Consider the following 23,608-nt stretch of genomic DNA (forward strand, 5'->3'; position numbering starts at 1 on the left):
TACCCTTTAGCTTAATGTCTCACCTCTTTCTTTTTCTTTTTTTTTTTTTTTTTTTTTTCAGTTCTTAAGGTTAATAGTATGTGCAAGACAATGTATAAAATAAATTTGTTCACATTTTCTCTTTTGCATAATATATAAAAATATTTTGGGTTTCCATCAAAATTAACTTTTAAAAAGAGAATTATTGGAAAATACAAGACTCTACAAAAATATGAGACATCCAAACTTTAAAGTTTATGCGGGAAAACAAAGGTGTTGACTCAGAACACATTCACACATGGAGGAAGGAATAGGCAAGCATAGTAGTCTGCAAGACAGGAAAGCAAAAGGGACAGTGTGGAGGTTCATGTACTTATCAGTTTAGGAGTGATTAAGTACTGTATACAAAAAGAAAAGAAAAAAAAAAAAGGATTGAGCCATGCCAAAGGATTTGTCCAAACATCTACAATACATATTGTGATTTTGCGCTCCTTTGTTTTGATGTTGCCTTGTTTAAGTATCTTCATTTTCTCCCCTTTTGGCCTAAAATGGATTGATGAAAGCAGACCCTGCAAGATTATGAAAAACAGGTAGTTATTGTCCAAGCAATGTGTTAGAAATGCTACGAGTAAATAATCTTCATGCTCATTCCAGGAACCTGAATCATCTGACAGGGTACATCAGAAAAAAGCCTATTGTTGAGGAGAAACGGGGGCAACAGATCTAGGACTGATTAGTAAGATGTAAAGTCACCTACATGATCTCAGTTCAGACTCAAACCCGATCATCATGACCAGAACCTGTCACTGTTTAATGATTCACAGTGACCATGACATCACATTATATGTCAGTAGTTTTACTAGGAAAAATAAGGCTCAAACTGTCAGGGATTTGAGCTCCCCTTCTGCAGAACAATGATTCCCCAAAGCTGAGGCTGAACTCCCAATACCAGGAAACTTTCAGTATTGTAATTGCTTATCAATGTATTGTCATTTATATGCACACAGTGATAAACAGAGAATGCAGCATCCATTTCCACACACTTCCACATGCATACTGAGTATTTTTTTTCACTTTGTTAAATATAGAGATGTGGTATTCTAACTACTAGTGGTAGTCTAACCACTAGGTCTCATGCATTGTGAAAGTAGCTATCATTGAAAGATGCAAACACTTTTGATAAGTAGAGACAGAAAAATTGGAAATTAGTATATTGAGTTGTCTAAACAATGAAGGGTGAGGATGGAGCATTGGTTCAGTTTAATATTAGTACCATATCCTATAACTATAGTTACCTCCTAAAGTTCTGTGTGAATACGTGGAAGAATATTTTGGAGATGTTAATTGTCTTCTGCCCATTCCATGGGATCTTGAGAGCACACAGTCTACATACATATCCCAGAAGTTCTGGGCTAAATCATTGAAGAGTTCATTGTGCTTGGGCTTAGGGGATTCCTTTAGGAACATCATGAAGTCCCAGAGAGCAATGACTGTATCTGCTACCTTGAGTTTCTTCATTTCCACCAGCCCGTGGGACGATACCTCCCAGCACTGATGGTCAATCTCACGCAGGCTTGGAGGAGTTTCTTTTTGATACTCTGGATTGGCATAACCCAAATTCACTAATAACATACAGCCCAGCTGAAGATACCACCATCGTTTCCATACAAATTCCATACTTGAAGAAGATACCTGAAAAGAAGTAAATAAAACCACAGTGATGCTGACGTTATATTGTCACATAACCCTCATGGGTACCCAAAGAGATCATTTATACGTATATTCAGAAAAATACTTTTTTTCCAAACTGTGGAATAAATACTAGTCAATAAACCCTAATGGTGGAAGCTAGGTTTGCTAGAAACCTAGAAATTGTTAATGCCATCTAGAATACGAGAACCCAAAGCAAAAAGGTTGAAGTGACCATAGCCAATGTCAGAACTGCTCCTTGAGACCAGCACTTCCCTTAACCTGCTGTGCTTGGATTGTCAGTAAAAATCAGGTTAATATCAGATGCTTAAAGAGTCCTAGTGGTATGCTATTTTAAGTAACTGCAAACAAATAACAATTACAAACAGCCAGTCTTTCATGGAAAGTCTGACTCAGAAAGATGGTAATGAAGGAATGGTAAATGATACTGTACAGTGTATTGGGTGAGTGTAGGCATGCTGTGAACTCATTCAGCAGCTGTTGCTTCCAAGACTGGAAGAGGGAAAATTCTTTTCTGGCTTATATTAGAAAATTAAATAAGATTTTGGCATTATTATTTCTAGTATATATGGAAAACAGAGAAAGTATCCGGAGAATTGGAGATGGAAAGAGCAATAAAACAGGAGGCATAATATGAACTTCAAGTGCTACAGAATATGTGTTCTTTACGATACAGAGATTCCCCCTGGAAAAAATGCAGTCTTCCTATGATGTGTATTCCATATCCTTGAATCAAGTTCAGACAGAACAGCACTAAAACACCTGATTTTTTTTTTTTTTATCAATAGATAGAAATGCCAAGATAAAGTGCAGTGGAACAGGACAATAAACATAAACAGGAAAGCAATGAAACAAAAAAAGACAAGCATAGGAAGAAGTCTGAAGAAAAAGAAGACAGTCAAAACTTTCAGACAATGCCCCTTAGTTTGGTATCCTGAATCAATTCCATTTTAAGTAGTTGGTGCCATGTTTCCAATTTGGAATGTAAAATACAATTTTAAAATGATGTGAGGTTTTGTAGAGAAAAAAGTCAACATTTTGGGCAGCTGTGCAAATTTTACTGGGAATTTGGCCAGAATTGCAAGTGTGCTCTTCTGGGCACTGTCAATATTAAAAGTTAGTCTGTGAGGTCTTCAAAGTGCTAACAACAATGACATCCTTTCTGCAATTCCAAGTGATGCAATTAAAGAGATAATAATCCATAGATCATACAACATTTATGTGGAATGTCTGTAAGAATACAGAGTTGGGGTGACACCATGGAGTTCACACTCACACCAAACTGGGTCAGGAACCATGACAGCTTGAAATAGGCCTTTTTGCTGTGGCCTCAGGGTCCTGGGATGATTTTTAGTTAGAATGTGTAATCACACTGCTGCAGGGACCTGAGGTCCCTAGTCATGTATTCCTTTACTTCACTTCAGAACCCAAGGAACTGAGGCAGACAGATACCCTCCAACCTAGCTCCTTCCTCAAAGCCCTGGCCAGCCACATTTCAGCAGGCAGCAGGATTACCTGCCTCAGCATCCTGAGAGCTTATCAGCATGCATTAGTTTTCTTCTTTGGGTTCTTAGAAAACTGGTTCCAGCAAACAAGCAGGGATGGAAATGCTTCTTTTCTCTCTTCCACTTCACTAGGCACCAACATTCAGAGGAAGGACACACTGGCAATTTCCTACAAAGTAGGAAAACGGCAGCAAGGAAACAACCAACATTGTGAGTTGCTCTGATTTTGTGTTTTAATCCAGCTAAAAACTGAAATGCTAAAGGCCCATTTGAACAGCACAAACAGGAGCAGAGACCACAACAAACCTCAGAGACTTTGAACTAGAAACTCCCACTATTCAGTACAAGAGAGAGGAATTTCACAAAGGCAGTAAGTAAAAAGCCACAGCAGAAGTTGTACTTACAATATTTAAGCGAGGAGATGGAAAACAGTAGCCTTGAAAGAGAGAAGTCAGCCACCTGGAGATAAAGAAAGACATTCATGAGAGGGCTGCAAGTGCCTGGCAGCTGCTGGATGCTCCGAGGATGCTGAGGTTACAGTGCACAGGGAGGACTGTGCCACTGGCAAAGCAGCAGCAGCAGCAGCTGAACTCAGGTCGGTGGAAGGAAGGGTGGAGGGAGCTGTGGCAGCCCCACCTCTTTCTGCAGCAGAGCCGTGTCAGCCCAGCCTGGGCTGGGGCCTCACCTGGAGACACTGCCTTCGGTGGGGGGGTGCCTCGGGTGAGCCAAGGGGAGGGGCAGAGGGCTTCAGAGGGAGCAAAACATAACAGATAGCAAATCTTCCTCCTAATCAGTGACATGAACACTCTCATTTAATAAAGTCCCATTCATAAACCAAGGTTTCCACGCATGTTCCTGTTTGCCCACCAGAGCATGCAGGGATAATGTTCAAAGTAATGAAAAAGAACAAATATGTGGTAAAATTTGGGCTGTTAAGGTTCCACAACATGATTTGGTGGAGTTCAACATGACAGGAACAGTCAGTCAGTTTTTTCAAGCAGAAATTTAATAATTTCTGTCAAAACCCAATACATACAATACTTAAGCACAAATACAACCTTGCTCTGAAATGACAAGTGTTCACAATAATTTTGTATCTTCTGGAAGCCTTACCAGCTAAGCTATGTCAACACTGTTTCAAAATCTTGCTTCAAAAAGTATGCCATGTTTCAACCTACACACTAATTAGAGGAAATATCTGGAAGACTGGAATATTGTTAGCTTATCTCTGAACTCATTGTATCATTGAAAGGAGCTAAAGCTCTATAAGATGTAATTATTCCTTGAAATTCTAAGGCAGTGTTCATAAAAAAAGAAATTAAAGCATTAGAAAGACTTCACAAGGAACCTACCTGCAAGCAAGCTCCCTTGTATCACTAATAAAAACCAGCATTCAGTAAGTTTTCAAGAAAATTTTCCCTTTTTGTTTGCTTTATGCACTATCAAATTTATCAGTGTTGTCAATGTCACAGTGAAACTGCCAGAATTTCAAAGGCATTTAAAGGCATGTAAAGAGGTAGACAGTTCCACAGCTGCTTGGCTGTGGCATCAATCCCTTCTCATTTCATTCCCACTCAAAACATCTGGGTGTAGTAGCACAGGCTACTGGTGCAAACACAGTGATTTCCTTCTGCTCCAACAGCCACTGAAGGCAGCTTTTCAGCACACTTCTTCATCCCACAGATTCCATTTTTATCACTCTCCTCTTGCTTTTCCTTTTTCTAGTTAAATCCACCATTTTTAGTCCTAAAACAAGGTACTTGCAGAACACACCTCTAGAAATCAAAATGCTGAGGAATAGATTTTTGTTGGGAAATCTTTTTTTAAAAATACTTCTTTTTAAAATTTCACCTCATCAACAATGTTCTCTTAGGAATCTACATGAAGATTCATTGATAATATCTAAAAAAATCACATCTCTAAGTGAAAAAGACTGACTTCTGTATTTTATTTTCCTTTCTGATGTTATCCAGTTTGTCAGTCATGCACTGAGGGATCATCACCTGTGGGGAATGCCGCCTGGAACAAGGATGAACCCATGAGTTCAAGTTAGCAGAGATCAAAATTATTGGTAACTAATAATCCTGTGAAATGTTACATGAAGTTTGTAGGATGGAAGCATTATGAAGACAGTTACTGATCATGTTTATTAAGTTAGTCACTTAAATTTCTATTTCAGAACAAGAAAAGTCAAGGAAAGTCAAGAAAAATCAGTCTGTGACCACCTTTGTAATAGCTAACATATCTGAAAGCTACATAAAATCTTGGGCTGAAGGGGAAATCCTTAAACTAGAGAACTTATCCATGTACTTTGGAAAGGTTTTTTTTGAGATAATTACTAAATGTAAATAGGTTTTAGAGAAAAATTTTATTGTGTATTTAATTCTGCAGAGCTTCCAAAAAATTCCAAAGCTGCAGCATACAGTGTACATATAAACACAAGGACTCCAGCACAGCTGCTTGACACTGAGTTTTATTAGATGGCTCATAGTGAAAGTATCTGTTTCTGTGATATTTAATTTTTTACTTGATAGCTGAATCTGGGCAAAATAAAGTTTCCCTCAAAATTCTTCCAGCATTGATACCTTTCCATGGCATGTGTTTTAAACTGTTGCACTTCCTTCTATTATGGGAGCTGAGGTGCTTCCATCTAGTGGAACTTTATTGTACTGAAGAGTGTACCCTTGCTCTTGGGTAAATCTCTTTATCTTTTCCCATAAAACTGTAAAATTAATACATCAATATTTTACAATATTTGGACCTTGGGTATGTTGGTGAAGTTATTTCTCTCAATTAGAAAGTCGATTATGCAAACTTACCAGCTGTGTGCACGTTCAGAAAGGCAAGGAAAGAGAAATTGACTTTCATTATTGATTATTTCAACTCTTTGTTAAATAAAGCTGTATTGCTAAAATATTTCAGCTTATTTTTTACATATTTCTATCAAAGTTACTTCTTTTCTAGGCTGTGGAAAACACCACATAAACCAAATTTCAAAAATCTGTTGGTGGAAGTTTTAAAATTGTTGGGGGAAAAGATTTTATGGCTTCTTCTTGTTAGAGTTGATGACAGTACATTACTTAGTAATTTATACCATGAGAGAAAAGAAACAGAGGGGTAAAACTGGGATTTGAGGTTGCTGTACCCTTGTGAACTTGTGATTTTCAAGCAATCATATACAAATACATGAAGTACACAGTAAAAATGAAAGAGCAGGAACTGAAGCACTACTTATCATGAAACTCAGAATATGCATTGATTATATATAAGTCAGTTTGGAAAGCTTTAAAATGCTACCAGCCTTTTGTGACTGAATTATATATATCTCTGTGACATAGGCACACTTGTTCATAGACAGGATTGATTCACTGAGGATAAAGAATTGAGTCACCCTCTGCATCACTGATTAGCAGCTTCTGAAGTAAAAAATTACAGTGATGTTCTGCCATCAGACTTGACAATGAAGTGCTCACAACCCTGTTACTGAAAGTCAAGTATGACACTCCCAGAGCAAGCAGGAGAGAAAAATGAAAGAATCAGCGCTGCCCCGGCAAACAGAGTCTCTTCAGGAGACCAGATACATTTTTGAAGTCAATGCCACATTTCAAATGAAATGTTACTTAATTCCCTGCTGGCATGAGCTTGTTGGCATAAACTTGCTCTCTGTTGAAACAAACCTAGTGTTTTGTCAATAAGTTCAACACCTTCAACTCATAACATATAGAAGACCAGCTTTTCTCTATTTCTGTTTTGAGGTCAAGTTGTGGACTGCTTACATGACATCAATTAACACTGGTTAGTACTGCTGGCACCTCTGGGCCAGTCCACACATTAACACATTCACACACTAACCTTCTGCTGCACGTTGAGGAAGTGCAGCACACTGAATTTAAGGCTCTGCTAAGTGGACCAGCTTCAGACCAGGCTGCTCTTAACAATTGTAAGGACTAAATTCAAACACTATGTACCACAAAAGCATAAGACAGCACAAAACCATGGTGTAATTTGATACATACTTATACTGGTATCCAAGGAGGGCTCTGGGTCTGTGACTTTATCCTTGAAGAACTATCTACAACTTACCTGTGCTTTTTTCATCTCACTTAAAAGTTCTTTTGCTTTCTTCCTTCTTTCTATTCTTTTCTATGACATCATATGCTTTACTGAAGTCACAGAAACAAAATCTAACTGTTGCATTCATAAGGACTTCTAAACCTTGCCTACTATTCAGAAAAAACTGACAGGTCCTTCCCATATTATTAATCACAAAACTGGACAAAATGTTCTGCTGTTTGTACTACGAATTGGCATGGTAACACAGAACAGGAACATCCTCCTGAATGACAGGGACTCGTTCCCTGCCACTACAAAAAAACCCTCTGTTGTACAATCACCTCATACATTTATCAAGTGCCATATTAAAAATAGAAATATTTTTGTTCCCGCTAATTCCATGGAAAAGCAGTTTCATTAGTCAATCGCAGTAATGACTAGCAACATTATTCTGGTTTCCTGATATACTTATTACTGAATAGTACATATCTGTTTGTTCTTGTGTCTTTCCCTTTCATTTAAATGGTTTTCATCCTTCATGTTTATTTTCCTGATATATTTATACATAGCACTTGTGTCTCCTTTCTGGTTTTGTTTGTTGCAGTAAACAAGCTGAGCCATTCTAAGATCTGTTCTTTTGAAAGGCTCTCAAGGTCTCTGATAATAAACCCAACTTCCCTCTAACCCTCTCTTAGTTCAACATTAGCTCAGCTATAGAACAATTGATTAGGTTTTCACAGTACCTCAAATGAGATTTTACCAGGGCCTTACACAATGACCTTAATAACCTCCCTACATTAAATGAAACCCATCTCCTGAGATACTTCTTGTGGTGGTTTAATCCCAGCCAGCAACTAAGCACCATGCAATATCAAATATCAAATAAGACCATCCTAAACCAAACTCCTTAAGCCTGACATCTTACTTTTCAACCTTATTTGTGGCTATCTCATTTTTTCAGTTTCTTTCCTAACCCCCAATATGCTCATTCCTTCCCAGGTGATACCATATCAAATGTTTTTGGGAATTAATACAGCAAATTTGAGTTTTTCCAAAGCTTTGTAGTGAGACTGAGACCAGGTTTCAGGGTCTGTGGCTGGCCAAGATCACTTGTCTTCTTTTCAAAGATAAGCAATTACAGTCCACGTTCAGCTGGCCTAACTTCAAAGACTTGGAGAGAGAGAGAGATGAAGATAGCAGGGAGCTGTTCATTACGTGGTTTGACCTCTGAAGACATCTGAGTATAGAAGAGGAGTCTCAGCCTGCAAGCCCTCAGTTAAATGCCTCAAGGACAAGATCAGGCCCACATTTGCTACTTTCCAGACATGACATTCTTAACCGATCAGTTCAAAACACTTCCCACTAGATTTTACATATTACCTGCTTCAGGATTGCGGATGTGGTCCCCATGACCTGAAAGCAAAACTTGGAATTCTGAATTTTTTGCTGTGGTAATCATTTCTGTTCTGCCACTCACATGAACCTAAAAGTTCTGCTGGGCCATTTAGAATGTATAAGGCATACCACTGTTTTCTAATTTTTTTTAAATTACTTTATTATATAGCAGATAACATGCATTGTAAAGTTATTTTTAGTATTTAATTGCTGTAAATCGTAATGATTCTTCTCAGGCAGCTAACAGGTGCAATCAAGAATGTTAAACCTTGTGCAAAAGCTGTAAGACGGAACAGAAAAATATTTACTTTTTGATGAGAATTGGTGCTTTTAAAAACCCCACAAAAAACTGAAAACATGCTCATATTGTCTAAGTAATATTTATCTCCAAAACAGAGGCTTATGGAAGAACTTGGGGGTGATTTTTCTCCTCTGCTCTGCTCTTGTGAGACTCCACCTGGAACACTGTGTGCAGTTCTGGTGCCCCCAACACAAGAAGGACATCGAAATGTTGAAGCCAGCCCAGAAGAAGTTGCTAAGGGGACTGGAGCATCTTCCCTCTCAATACAGGCCAGGGAAATTTGGGCTGTTTAGCCTGGCAATGATTGTATTGAGACTTCATAGTCACCTTCAAGTATGTGGAGCAGCCATACAGGGAAGATGGAGAGGGACTTACCCAGAGCTGTAGTGATAGTACAAGGGCAATAGGTTCAAACCAAAAGAGGAATATTTAGGTTAGATACACAGAAAATGTCTTTACTGTGAGGGTGGTGAGGCACTGCACAGGTTGCCCAGAGAAGCTGTGGATGCCCTATATCCCCGAAAATGTTCAAGGCAAGGTTGACAAGGGCTTTGGAGCAACCTGGTCTAGTGGAAGGTGCCCTGCTCATTACAGGGGCATTGGAACTGGATGATCTTTAACATCCCATCCAATATAAACCACTCTATGACTCTATGATTTTTTCACCAATTTTACTCTTCAGACCTTATTGATGTCATGATTTACAAAATAATTTCTTATTCATGACCATTAAAAAATTGCAAAGCCCTTTAGGCCTTATTAAAGCCATGTATTTTTAACTGTCATACTTATCCTGAAAATTAGCATAATTTAAAGATCAGGTCTCCGTTTCTTGAGGGAGAGCACACCAGCATTATGACCAAAAACTTTTAAAGGGTCCAGCTGCATGGGGACAGCCAACAGCAGATGCTGTCTCGAGCCAGCACAGAGGTTCCAAGGAGAACACACTGCTGGAGAGTGCTGCTGTTAACCAAAACTGGCTGCTCCTGCAGTTGAAGCTCTCCTCTCAGACACTCCTGTTGCTGCCAATTTAGGGACTCTCTAAATACGGACAGAGCCAGATTTCCAAACCTCTCCTTTCCAAAGGAGACATAGTTTATTCTGCGCAGGGTGCGAAGCAGAAGTTTCCACAAATCAAGCATAGCAATTCTCAAAACTTAACACTATATATACATTTTAGCTAGCAAAATCACAGTTCATTGGCTGCAACTTATCTAGTAATTTATTAGCATCCTATCTTCTTTTGCTTAAATTATTATTTCCTTTCCAATTCGAATTAGTCCACATGCTCAGTCTTCTATTCTTTTGATTTAGTGTACTGGTGGTCGCCAGCTCCCACTGCCGGATTTTAAAGCCCATGAACTGGCACCAATCCCTCGCATTACAAAGGGTATGGGGACCCGTGGCAAGAGGCAAGAGACAAGAGATGGCCAGTGACATAGCAGGAGCCGACGACTCAGCAGGAATGTGCAATAAACGCAAAGGTAGTTCTTTGCCCAGGGTCCTTCCTTTGAGGTTACGAGGCCTGTTTCAGGGGTGAGGCAGGACCCGTCTCATCCTCTGTAACTCCGGACGATTTGTTAACTCCCGCTAGCCCTGCGGGTCTCGGCGTCGCTGCCTCCCTTCGGCCCGAGGCGCGGGCCCGGCGGTGTCAAGCACGGGGGCCGGCCCCGCCGCGCCGGGGCTCGGAGCAGCCGCCAGTCCTGCAGCGGCGCCGGGAGCCCAAGGGAGGGCCGGGCCGCGCCGGGCTGGGCCGCGCCTGCGCGTCTGAGGGCGGGAGCGGGGCCGGTTCTGCGCTGCCGCCGTGGGGCGCCCGGAGCTGGCCCGCCCTTCTGCCCCGTGCCCTCTGCACAGCCACGGGCCTGGGCCTGCGCTTGGGCCCGGGCGGCGGCTGCTCCCGCCATGGTGCGGTGCGGCGCGGCGGTGCTGCGGAAGGTCAGTGCGGCCGGCCCGGGGAGCGGTGGGGACGGTGCCGCCGGCGGCGCTCGGGTGGCGGGGAGGGCTGGCGGGAGCCGCGGTCCCGCTTGCGGGGCTTCTCCGGGAGTTCTCCTGTGCCCGGTGCTGCGGGCCGGTCCCGCCCCGCCCGTGCCGCCCGCAGCGCCCGGCTCCCTCAGGGCCCGCCGGCGATGTCCCCCCGTGGCGGCACAGGCGGGACTGCGGCGCGCGGCCCGGCCCGGCCCGCTGCCCTGCGCTGCTCCGCGCTGCCCCGCGCTGCCCCGGACCCTGCGCACCGTGAGGTGTCGCTGCCGGGGAAGACATGCTAACATTGATTAAAAACTATACGCTCTGCTTTCTGAAGTTTCATCTATTGCCATGAAAGATCAGTCCAAGCGGTTTTACACACGTTTCTGTGAAGCGAAATATAAAGAGAACGTAATTAACTGATGTTGAAACTGTTGTTTTATTAGTACAGCAACTTCATAGACGATTTGCGGGTCTATGTGAGAGGAGGAACTGGTGGAATGGGTTATCCTAATCTGGGAGGGGAAGGAGGAAGAGGTGGTGATGTCTGGTTCGTCGCCCGAGAAAGGACTACCTTAAAGAGCATTAGGGAGAAATATCCCCAGAAGAGATTTGTAGCTGGAACTGGAGCCAACAGCAGGTAAGAATCTTCTTAATGAAAGTTGTTATTTACAACTTTTCCAGAAAGCAAAATAGCCTAAAGTACTAAGCCTGGTTTAATTTCTCCCAGTGTTAAAGCTCTAAAAGGTGAAAAAGGAAAAGATTGTGAAGTTCATGTGCCTTTGGGAATTTCAGTTCTTGATGATGATGGCAAGCAAATTGGTAAGAACCTTTCCTTTGTTTTAAGGTATCTAATGTTTGTCACATTTACTGATAACATCTAGTGAATTTCTACTACTAGGACGTTTTAAGGTTATAGGTTTTCCAAAATATGTCTATGTTTTTCTTTGTTTGGCCAAAGAGTTGACAACTACATTGTAAAAATTGTTGGAAAAGCAGAAATTAGCAGTAGTTGATTTGTATCACTACATACAAGTCCTTTGCTGTTGGAAACGTGTGTTAAAGGCTGGAAGCCATACCAATCCTCCACCGACCCGGTCATGACCTCTCATAAGCTATGTCTGCATAAACCCAAGTAAGTGTTCCTATATCTTTACTGAATTATGCAAATGCTCAAAAGACAAAGATCCTTGCTGAATGTTAGGTTACTTAAAATGCATATGTGTTTTTTACTCACCAGGAAGATCTCTTTCAAGAGTCTTGGAATAGCTCTCAATGGTTCCTTTGCAGTTTCTCAGAGCTTTTCTTTTCAGACTGTTTAGAATTAAAACTAAATTCCCAAATTGCCCTGGTTTGGATGTTTAACTACATTGGATGTATTGCAAGATTTGTTTATGATGCAGGCATATCAGGGGGCTAAAGATATCCAAGTGTGGTGCTTTTTTTGTTGTTTAAATTATTCTAACCCTAAGGCAGATATCATAGTCTGCATCTTAATGGAAAAATAAGAACCATCTGAAGGGAGCTACATCTCTATCAATGCATATTTTTCCTTGCATTCCTGAATTCAAATATTGGAGGGTTCAGAACCTCCATTTTGGCCATACTTTGCCTGCCTGCAGTTTTCCTGAGGTGACTGATTGTATGACAGAGAAAAATACAGGGGTGTGATGGCTTTCATTTGCTGACAAACAAGGAAAATTACCATGACCTTGAGGGCACAGTTCTTGCAAGGAAGTGTACACAAAATTGTCTTATAACTGGAGACATTTAAATGGAAAATCACAAGTGAACTACTGCAGGATATTGTGTTTTTTCACTAACAAATTTATTTGCAGGAGAGCTTAATGCAGCAGGAGAGAGATTCTTAGCAGCTCGTGGAGGTCTTGGAGGCTCTTTGGCTACAAACTTCCTGCCTTGCAAAGGTCAGAGGAGAACTGTTCACCTTGATTTGAAACTTATAGCAGATGTTGGCTTAGTTGGGTAAGTATGGTAGTTTGAAAACTAATATTAGAAAACAAAGTAGTACATTTCAAATTCTATTTCAAATAAATTTGAGAGTTTGGATGATGAGTGTTAATTGTGCATTTGCATTGTCACCTAACTTATTTGCAGTTTGAAAAAATCAGATTGAGTTTAAAGCTATTAAAATTAATTTTAACATTTGAAAGTATTTGTTACGTTTTGGTGAGCGAAGGGCTTCATGAATCAGGATAATACATAATTAGTAATATAATTGTATTTAGCAGTTGCAGTGATGGCCACAATATTATTAGCACAACATTTATTAAGTAGGTAGGAGGTGCAAAACAGAGCCAAGAAAACTGCATATTGCATGTTTAACTTCATGGCACTGGCACAAGTAGATCCTTTCAGTAGCAATTCTGAAGAGAATGCCAAAAGCTTCATTTCCTACTCCTTCTAAAAACCAGCTTGTAGTGTTGGAAGGAAGTAATTACATACTGGAACAATAGGACTTGCATATCGATGTTGCTGCTTTATAACAGTACAGATAAATATATTTTTATTTGAGAAAAGCTTTCAACAGCCTACACTTTTAGTGTAGTACAACTATTGTTCTATTTAGCATCTGCTAACATAAAACAGCCCTGTGGTCCTTATTAATAAAAAAACATAGGAAACATGAAATTATGAGTTTGAGATGGAAATAGTCTAGTTGTTATATATCGGTAAAATATGGAAACTTGAAGACAGCATGGATAAAAAATGGAAACTTGAAGACAGATTGATACACTATTTTTCTTTTTTTGTTATTAGAAATAATTTTGACAGTATAAAATTTCTCTAAAGTTATATAATTTTCAGTTGGTCTTCAGTAATTACATGACAGAATTTTCTTCTTGTTTTGATTAGTGTGAAAGTACAGGAGTTTTATTATACTGATGCTTCTTTAATCTTGTATTTCAGCTGACAGTTTGCCTTCAAAATGGACAGAAAAATCATTATCAGTCAATTAGAGAAGCATAGAATTTTCTTATTGAGAATATGAATCAGCCTCCAATGGTTGTGGTTGTACTTTGATCTCTTTGTGTTTGCTATTTTTGCCTTTTTTGTGAGTGGTTTGGTATTAGATCAGGTAAAAAAAAAATCTATGTAGATTTGAGAAAGGCCCATCAAGTTTGGGTACAGGTTGTGATGTGTTAGTCTAGGTTGCAATTTAAACTTCAAAGAACATAATCTACTTCAGTGGAAACAAAGTGCTTTCTTGAGTATATGACCAGAGTAACCTTCTGGAATGTCTTTAAGGCACCTTTCAACATCAGATTATATGAAAACTGCACTCAGTAGTTTCCCTATTATAACAAGAGTCATTAGGTTGCTTTAATTTTCTTAGGAAAGATTTATGTACAGCCCCTTTATAAAGGCCTGTAATACAGTTACCAGCCTTGTTAACAGGTCATGGTTCTCCATGTGTTCAAGTGGAGACTGTTTGGTTTTCTGTGTGACACCTGCCTTTGTATCTTGTGACTTTGTTGAGTTGCCTTTCATCATTCTGAGATGAATATTTGTGAATTTGACTGGAACACAAGTCTTCTGTGGTCTTTCTAGATGGAGTATGTGCTAAGAATAAGGACTCTAGTCTATCCTTGGGTATCAGAATTAACTTCAAGTTTTACATGTGTCAAATCTATTGTGCCTTTTCCAGCTCAGGTTAATCTTTAAAACAAGTGGGTGTTACAATTTCAGTCTTAACTTAGGTCTTCATTTCAGTGGGTAGATGTATTCTGTGAAGAAGCTTTTGTAAAAGCTGGTGTATCCCTTAAGAATCACTTTTGTTGTGGCATGCAGGTATAGCTATCCCTTGTAAAGTGGAGATGTTCTAACAGACAGGTGTGCGCAGATCAGCTCCTAGGTGTTCCTTTAGGTTTACTTGGTAGTAGAACCAGTTAGTACTAATTTCAGGATCCTTCATACAGCTGCCTTAAAACCACACGTAAACTGTGCACATGTGTGCATATATGTGTCCATATACACAGTCTCACTCTCTCTGATTTCACATTTGCTTTGCTGTGTTAGCTAAACTCTAGCACAGGTATCATTGGTACTTAAAGTGTAGGTTTTCGTAAACCCTGATGTGTATGCTGAGATTGTAAATCCAGCTGGTAAGATATATTTGCATGACAGCTTTTTAGAATGCAAGCATAATTTATAAAATTAGCTATAGCACATGAAGAGTGAATCCAAGTGTACCTGAGTGGTAATGCTGTATTTCTATCTGAGTGACTTTAAAATATTTCCCTTAAATATATTTCACCTGTATTTACATAACTCTTCTGCCTGCATCCTTAGGAAGCATTGTTGGATTTAGAAAAATTATTCAGATTTGATGTCAAAAAGTAAATCATAACGATTTGGGGCTTGTTTGTTTTGTGTAAAAAAAATAGTCTCAGTAAATGAGGGCAAAAATGATGGCATGAAACAACACATTTGGAAATAAATATACAGGAAACATAAAGGTATTTATTCAGTGTATCAATCCTGACTTTCCTTCTAGGTTTCCAAATGCAGGAAAGTCATCCTTGTTAAGCAAGATTTCACATGCCAAACCTGAGATTGCAAATTATGCATGTAAGTTCATACTCTTATTTTCATAGCAGTAAAATTTCCCAACAGCAAAAAGTCTTTTCACTGACTTGCTTATAATAAAGGTTTCTAATAAAGAGTAGGGTGTAGCAATGTTGCCTGGCTTTTTAATTATAATAAATACTTCAAGGAGATACTTGCTACCTCAGTGTCCAGTTCCTTTACCCACCTCAGTTTTTCATGTATACACCCCCATAATGCTTCAACCTGTTAATGGAGGGTCTATTTAACATTTATTTTTGTCTCAGCCCCTTTTATTGCAACTGAGACTCTCTGTGCTGTGCAATGTCCTCAGTCTACAAGATATGTACTGTCAAGTTCCTTTGTCTGAACATCTTGTATGCTTTAGAACTAGCTACCACTTGCAACAGAGAAGATTTTGGGGTTTTAATCTGTCCACTGAAAAATGGACAGAAACTTTTTATTTTTTTTCTATCAGTAAATTCAAATTAGTTATCTGATCTTTAATTAAAGAGTGCAAGTACCAATAATACCTACTGACCTTTTTGCACCATTCCCAACTCTTTACAGCCTTTTCATCTCACTTTACCTTTCATTGTTTGGAAGCTAATCCATAGTCTAGGTAATAGTTTTTGTGTCTGAGATTTCTCTACCTTCACTGTTCCCATTTTGGGATGACTGGGGCAGAACTGCAGAAAGAGATAAGACTTGTTGAAGCACTGGATTTTTTGTGGTCTAATTTTCATATATCTTACTTTGTTTTTTCTTTATTCCTTTTCCTTATTTTTTTTTTTTTTTTTTTTTTTGCTACTCCACATTTGTTTAATTTAAATACACTGAGAAAGCTCTATAATATTAAAATGTTTTGGAACTTAAACATTTTTTTAATGTTAAACCAGTTTTGTTTTCTTCCTGTCTCCTGCCACAGTCACAACAATACAGCCTGAACTAGGAAAGATCATGTATGCAGATTATAAGCAGGTTGGTATGAAACCTCACTGTGATTGTTTGTTAAAGTTTTATGGAGTGACTACTTATGTTGCTTAACAAAATTTCAGAAAGAGAATGAAAACTTTTAGGTATTTTCATATGTGTATTCATAATATGTACATGTCAAATGCAATTACATGGGCTTAACAGGAGTTGTGAGAAAAGTACTGTTTTATGAAGTAATAATAAGAGAGTTTCATAGCCAAATACAGTATTATGATGTAGAGCTTGTTTCAAGTCACTTTAATAAATGGCTTCTCATTCTCCCTTACTTTTCTTCTGTGGTTCTAATCCTAGCTTACAGTCTTAGAGGTATGAAATTATTTATGGAATTGAGATTGCTGTGTCCTAGTGTACTCTTAAAAGTTTAGGACTTGGAAAAAAATCATTTTTTCAGAGACCAGCTGTTATTTCTATTTAGAAGAAGCAAATTTCTTGCAAGTTGCCTGTACAGAGAGCTCTGGACTGAGTGAGTAATTTTCAGAATGCAGATAGTGGATAGTGGAATGCAGATTTGTGCAATAGCTGAAGATCTACGTTAGTGAATGGCAGGGAGTTTTGTGATTATAACCCTGCTACCATAACTTCTTGTTATGACTTTCAAGGTTGGCTGTTCTAACTTTCTTTTAGGTTTTTTTTGTCTTTGTGGCGTTTTTGTTGGTTTGGTTTGTTTTTTGGGGCGTAGGGGTTTTTTGTTTGGTGGGTTGGGTTTTTGAATTAAAAACTGAAATAGTATGACACGATAGTGATTACCTGAACAGCCAGGATAGTGCACTACCTGAGAGGTGAGGCACCTGGGTCCAGTTCCTTTTGTGATAGGCTGTGGTTGTGAGAGACTGCTGGAGTTATGGCCCTACCACCTGAATTTCTGCGAGCTCTGTTCCACCCACTTCAGATAAAAGTTGTCAGATTAATTGTGTGGTGCCTGGAATCCTTTCTACAGTATCCGCTGATGGGGAAACCAGTATTAAATGAGACTAGAGAGACTAATAGATTTTGGACCCCAGCTTGCTTTAAAAATTGCAGCAAACATTTTCATTCCTCAAGCTTGAATCTTCTTTGATGTGCTTTTACTTTGTTTTTGAAGTGTATGATACATGCAGCACTGGACTCATCATTTTGAAGATAAAAGGCGAGTGCATTAAAAGGGTTTCCGATGAGTTAACCAGAAAAACATAACCCTCAGATATGAAAAGACAAAAAACTACTGTTTCTGCTTTCAGAACCAATAATGCTAGGGATACTCAGTAGCTGATGCTTGAAACCTTCATTTAACAAACTTCAGGTAAACTGTGTATTAAAGAAAGTAAGTCTAGTTTGTCTGGTTCCCTGCAGAGATGCAATATATCTAGGGGAATTTTTTTTTATATTCATTTTATCTGCTAGTTTAGGGTAGCTTATCCTAGAAAGCTATACTGCAAATAAACAGGATTTTTCATAGCCCTTTCAAAAAACTGTCTACCATGAATGAGGATCTCTTGCTTATACTGGTGTATTTTTCTCCAACAAGAGATTTACTTTCACTTCTGCCTTTCTTTTCTGAAGTCTTTGTCTTGTCATAGCCAGTGATCCTTATTGTTGGCCATTTCTACAGTTCATGGTTTTTATACCACAGTGTTGGGGGCTATATAGGAACTATATGGACAAAATACCTGTTTCCTGAAGTCGAGGGAACTCGGGGTTGTGATCACGGGGAACTTCTGGGGATAAGAGGAAGTTCTCTCCATATTGCAACTGCTGAAACCAAAACAACATAAGCAGTGTAATTAAGAGCAATAATTGAGGTGTCTTTCCTGTATCACTCAAAGGACAATGACTCATCTTTTCTTAAAGAACATATTTTTAAAGAGATATGTCACAATTTGCTCATTTTATCTTAGTACAATATAAAAAGAAAATATGTGCAAGTTTCCTAATGCTGTCTGTCATTACTGCTTGGAAAAAAAAAAAAAAGACACAGAAGTAGAGGACCTGAGTAGAGTTGGGTTTCAGGCTCAGTACCAGATAATGAAAACTAGAAGAATCACTTACATTTTCTACCAGAGTATCTGAGCCCCCTTTTGCACCAAGTAGCACACTGGAAATTTTATGGTATGCTGGCTTCAGGCATTGTTCAATTTAATCCAGTTGCTGTCTAAATGGGCATTAGATAGATTTGAAGATCCTACCTTTGCTCTTCTTTACTTGACTATCTGTCTTAGCTTTCTGTGACTTACTGAGTAGCCATTTGGGGGGTTTCATTATCATTCTGCCTTTTTTCGGTCTGCCTCAGCTGTCCAACAGCCCTCTCAACCAGCAGAGAAAATGGCAAGGTCCCTGACCGTTTTGGCAGTCTTTGCTGGGCTCTGTCTGGAAGCTGATTGATTAATCAAAGTCTCATTTGAGCTGAAGAGTGGAAATCAAATTCTTGTAGCTTCTCATGCTCAGGGGAGCAGTGTTAAGTGGGTTTGTATTTGGAGTAATGATACTCTGTAGCCACAAGGAACAGACTTTATTTGCTGTCTCAGTGACAGTTCGAATTCTATACAAAGGTGATAGCCTAAGCTGATCGCCTTTCAGAGTCTGTTTTATTCTCAGGTAATAGCTAAATTTTTTAAGATCTCTGCTGAGTTATTATTACCCTCTCTTTTGTACTTTCAGACAGCTATAAAAAATAGACAGGGGGAACATGAGGAGCACCAGGTCTGTGTAATAGCAGCATTTTGTTTAATCTGCTTCTAATGATAGATTGTAAATGTATTGAAACAGCCAATGCATATTATTTTTTCTGGGTTCTTTTGTTTGTATATAGTGGTAATCACTGTTGATAGTTTAAAGTCCCTGGGTTTGCTTACTGGAAGTATTTTGTTTGAAACATTTGTTTTCCTAGATTTCAGTAGCTGATCTCCCAGGACTGATTGAAGGTGCACATGCAAACAAAGGAATGGGCCATAAATTTCTCAAACATGTAGAGAGAACCAAACAGCTTCTCTTAGTTGTAAGTTACATAAAATTTACAGTTTATTGAAATTAAAGTGCAATAAATAAAATATATCTTAATTGCAATGTAGTTGGAATTTAGAAAGTCATTTGTAATTTGCATGATTGTGATAAATATAGCTGTAATTGTGTTTACAGAATGGACCACTCAAATAACTAATGATAAATTAAGTTCTTAAATAGAATTTATCATTGAAAGTTTCCAATTAATTTAGAACAGTGAAGTGTTCCAAGCATAACAAAAGCATGATTTTTTTTCTGTAAGATTTCCCATAAGAAGTTTAAAAACCAGACCTTTGAGAAACACTGTATCAGAATTAAGCAGTTTGTGCCTCCAGTTCTGAGGTTTCTTTGCTTTTAGTTGCCCTCTTCTATTTGCCCAGGAGTGAACACATTGCCATGGACATTCCAGGGCAAAGTAGTTGATGGAGAGTACCTTGATACTGTAACAAAATTTTACACCACAAAACTTGTTTATGTGTAACTTTTTCAGGTTGATATTTCTGGGTTTCAGCTGTCTGTGAAGACTCAGTTCAGAACAGCCTTTGAAACGATATTGCTTCTAACAAAGGTAAGTTCTCGTCTTCCTATGTGACAGTTGTTGAGTCAAGACAATGGCTCAGTTTTGATCGAGAAACATTCAAATGTTAGTGTGTCTTCTGGATTTATAATAAAAGGCCAGTGACCAAAGAGATTCTCCAAAGTGATAAAGTCTTTATTTTTACTTGTCCAGGTTAAACTGGTCTAGTCTGTGTTGGGTACCAGATAATTATTATCAGAATTGATTAATCTATGCAGTGTGTGGGATATTTCTTACAGTCAAGTAAAGGTAAAAAGACACGTAATTTTCAGTTCCCCAATCCAGTAGCATTTTAAGAAGTAGAAATGTGTGGTTACAGTTAAAGCCCTGCCTTGATGCCCTTACTGCATAGACCAACATCAGGCCCCAGCCTTGCAGACATTCACTGTTTCCATTTCTTAACAATGCTTCTGATTGGAATAATACATATTGTGTCATTTTAAATTTATCTCTAACTGTATGACTTAAGTTGATGAATCTTCTACATTTTAGGTAATGCTGTTTATTTTTAGTTTGTTCGGGTTGGGATTTTCTAATATTAAAATGTTTAAGAATTATAACACTCTACAAAGGATTTTCTTATATGTTTTATAGGTCTGAAGTTTTTCTGAAATTGATTTTATGTTCACAGATGTCAGTATAAACAAAAACCAAAACTCTCATTCTTTCTGTAAGAGGCATTTCAGGATGAGCTAGCCTGTTTACCTGAAATCTGTCTTTGAGCAAAAAAATTACTCAATCACTGAACATTATTTTCTTCTGTGCTGTAATATATCAGCCTTGAGCTCTCAAGTCAAACTCACAGTTGCTTGGGCAAGAAGGGCTATTTAGGCAATTAAACAAATGCAAGAGGAGATTTAAAATTGAAGTAGCACTTGTTAAACTACAAATACTTACTAAGGGAAATTTACTTTTCTTTTAAGGAACTTGAGCTGTACAAAGAGGAACTTGTAACAAAGCCTGCGCTTCTTGCCATTAATAAAATGGATTTGCCTTGTGCAAAGGATAACTTGGATGAACTTATGACACAACTTGAGAATCCTCAGGGTAAATGAAATTCCAACGATAACTTTCATCAAAAGTAGTAGTAAGATTTCATATGGATAACTCTGCATTGGCAGAGAGTTGTTTGAAACTGAAGTCAGCTAGTAAAATTATTATTTGAACATATGTTTAAAATCAGTTCCTGCATTTAGAGCTCTGTTTATATGCATTTGTAATGGCTTCACTCTTGGGAAAGGATTGTAATAAAATAGAGATATCTCAGATGATCTTTCCTAACCATGATATGGGAGAGTAAGTTTCCAGTCTAGGTGTCTGGAATAAGAGTAACCTGCATAGAAGGTCCCCTCACAGGCACTGACATATGTACCATTTGTCATGTGATTTTGGCATAAACATGTGAAAATTCTGGCAAGGTCTATGTAGGTTTATTTTCAATCTTGCAATTACATTGGGGTGAATTGCTTTCTCTTTCTTGGAGCGCGTGGAAACCAGAAAAGCTTAAGTCCATATTCTCCCATATTCTGCAACTTGGGATTTCTTTATGCTCATTGGAAGTGTATAGAATCATGGCAGCATTAGGAATGGTATAACTGCCATATTAGTGCTTGTCTTCTGAGATTTGAGAAAACTAATTATGCAGATAGTATTTATATTAATTGCAGCTATGTTTATAACTGTAATTTATTAAAGTTTATTTTCTACATTTAATGGGATTTTATGGGCTTTGTAGTGATACAGTACTAGGAGATTGTACTAACTCTTTCAATACAATTTTTCAGACTTCTTTCACTTACTAGAGGAAGAAATGATTCCAGAAAATACTCTTGAATTCAGAGAGGTGATTCCTGTATCTACATATACTGGAGAAGGAATTGAGGAGCTCAAAACATGTCTAAGAAAATCCATAGATGAGCAAGCAGAGCAGGTGAATGAAGAATATCGGAAAAAGAAGCTCCTGCTTTTACAGACTTCCAAAGAAGGACAAATGAATAGAAGCTGACATTCCTGAATGGATCCACACATTTCAATATTTTAACTGTGCACATTGTTCCCTCTTCCCTCACTGCCTGCTTCCCTCCATTTGTTTAGGCAGCTGGGGAAGGCACGGTGGGGAAAGTGACAAGTTTTTTTTATTTACACTGGCTACGAAGCTTAGCAATGTAAAACCAAAGTATGTGTAACTCAAAGCACTGCTTAACAAATGATGATCTCTGGAATATTTTTTGCCAAGTGAGAGGAATGCAGGGAATATAACTTGCACAACAGAGTAAGTTCAACAACTCTGCATATCCTGTGGGCATCAGAAGAACCAAGGGAAGTTTCTGATGGAGGAATTTTCCAGGGTCTGTGCCTTCTAAGGTGAACCAGTTCTGCTGTTGTGACAGGTATTGGATTGTAGAGGTTTTGTTGGTTTTAAGGGTTTAAAGGAAAATACATAGAAATAGCTACTAGGAAGTGACTTATAGGAGCACAAAAAGCAAGACTGATTTGTAATGTTTGAGGGGTTTTTGGCACCTGCTGGTGCCTACTCTAGTCATCTTAGTTGTATAAATCCTGATTTCAAATTCCCATGCTTAATCTGTGATCCCCTCCTTTTGTGGGGTTGTTTGGTTTATGTTACATTTCAGTGAAGAAAACGGCTTCTTCTCAACAGAGCTATACATTTTTGGAAATATTTAGTGTTCTAGATTTTGTATTACAAGAAGGCACACTCACATTTTAATTTAAAAAAAATTAGAAGTCCATTACTGGTCAAGATGTTTTCTACTTTAAAGCTATTAAATTGCTCATAAAGCAAAATAAGATTGAATACATCAAAGCCTTCTAGTTTGGTTTTGTTTTGTTTTGTAATATATGTATCATACCGTGCTTCTTTAGATTTTGTTAAAGCAGTCACTGGGAAGATAGGTATGGTTTGTCATAGTGCATTTATTTTATCATTGGTATTGGTTCTTACTGTGATTTTCCTCTCATTTTACTGTGTTCAGGGCTAATATGCTTTCACTAATGCTAAGAATAGGCTGTCAGTTCTTGATAATCCATTTAACAGAACTGCAGAATCAATTAGGTTGAGAAAGACCTGTGAGATTGAGTCCAAGCAATGATCAAACACCACCTTGTCAACTAGACCATGGCATTCAGTGCCATGTCCACTGTTTCCTTAAACACCTCTACCCTCCACCTTCCTGGGCAGCCCATTACTCTTTCTGTGAAGAAATTCCTCGGATGTCCAACCTGAGGGACAGATTGAAGCCATCTCCTCTCATCCTGTAGATTGTACATCTCCTCAATCTGGTACAGACTGGGGCCATCTCCTCTCACCCTGTTCCTGGTTGCCTGGGAGAGAAGAGACAGACCCCCACCTGGCTACAACCCACTTTCAGGGGGTTGTAGAGTGATAACATCACCCCTGAGCCTCCTTTTCTGCAGGCTATTTCATAGCTGAAAATAGCATTTTGATTTTTCCACGCTTCGTGAACACCGGTCTTAACCTCACTCAATAAGGGGGCAGTGGGGCTGTGTTTGGACTGAGGCAGCATGGTTTGACTGGAGCTGTCCGCCGTAGGCCGTAGCTGCCTGCCG

At 38.8% G+C, this 23,608-nt stretch overlaps 2 protein-coding genes across 3 annotated transcripts; one reads left to right on the plus strand and one right to left on the minus strand.

Annotated features, from left to right (window-relative positions):
- Positions 1–522: 522 nt before the first annotated feature.
- On the minus strand, positions 523–1,656 carry FAM237B (family with sequence similarity 237 member B). The gene is made up of 2 exons (XM_059873873.1): positions 1,275–1,656; positions 523–548 (listed from the first exon to the last, which is right to left on the minus strand). Exons 1-2 carry the CDS (start codon positions 1,654–1,656, stop codon positions 523–525), a joined length of 408 nt encoding a protein of 135 aa, XP_059729856.1.
- Positions 1,657–10,719: 9,063 nt separating this feature from the next.
- GTPBP10 (GTP binding protein 10) lies at positions 10,720–22,844 on the plus strand. Of its 2 annotated transcripts, none has more exons than XM_059842919.1 (10): positions 10,720–10,878; positions 11,352–11,545; positions 11,636–11,727; positions 12,744–12,888; positions 15,422–15,495; positions 16,400–16,452; positions 19,331–19,438; positions 19,934–20,011; positions 20,944–21,067; positions 21,805–22,844. In XM_059842919.1, exons 1-10 carry the CDS (start codon positions 10,846–10,848, stop codon positions 22,023–22,025), a joined length of 1,122 nt encoding a protein of 373 aa, XP_059698902.1. In that variant the 5' UTR covers positions 10,720–10,845; the 3' UTR covers positions 22,026–22,844. The 2 variants fall into 2 exon arrangements, with proteins under 2 accessions (XP_059698902.1, XP_059698911.1); XM_059842928.1 differs by having other exon boundaries at positions 11,357–11,545.
- The last annotated feature ends 764 nt before the right edge of the window (positions 22,845–23,608 follow it).

Source organism: Haemorhous mexicanus, chromosome 1, assembly GCF_027477595.1.
Source record: "Haemorhous mexicanus isolate bHaeMex1 chromosome 1, bHaeMex1.pri, whole genome shotgun sequence".
NCBI classification, from domain to species: domain Eukaryota; kingdom Metazoa; phylum Chordata; class Aves; order Passeriformes; family Fringillidae; genus Haemorhous; species Haemorhous mexicanus.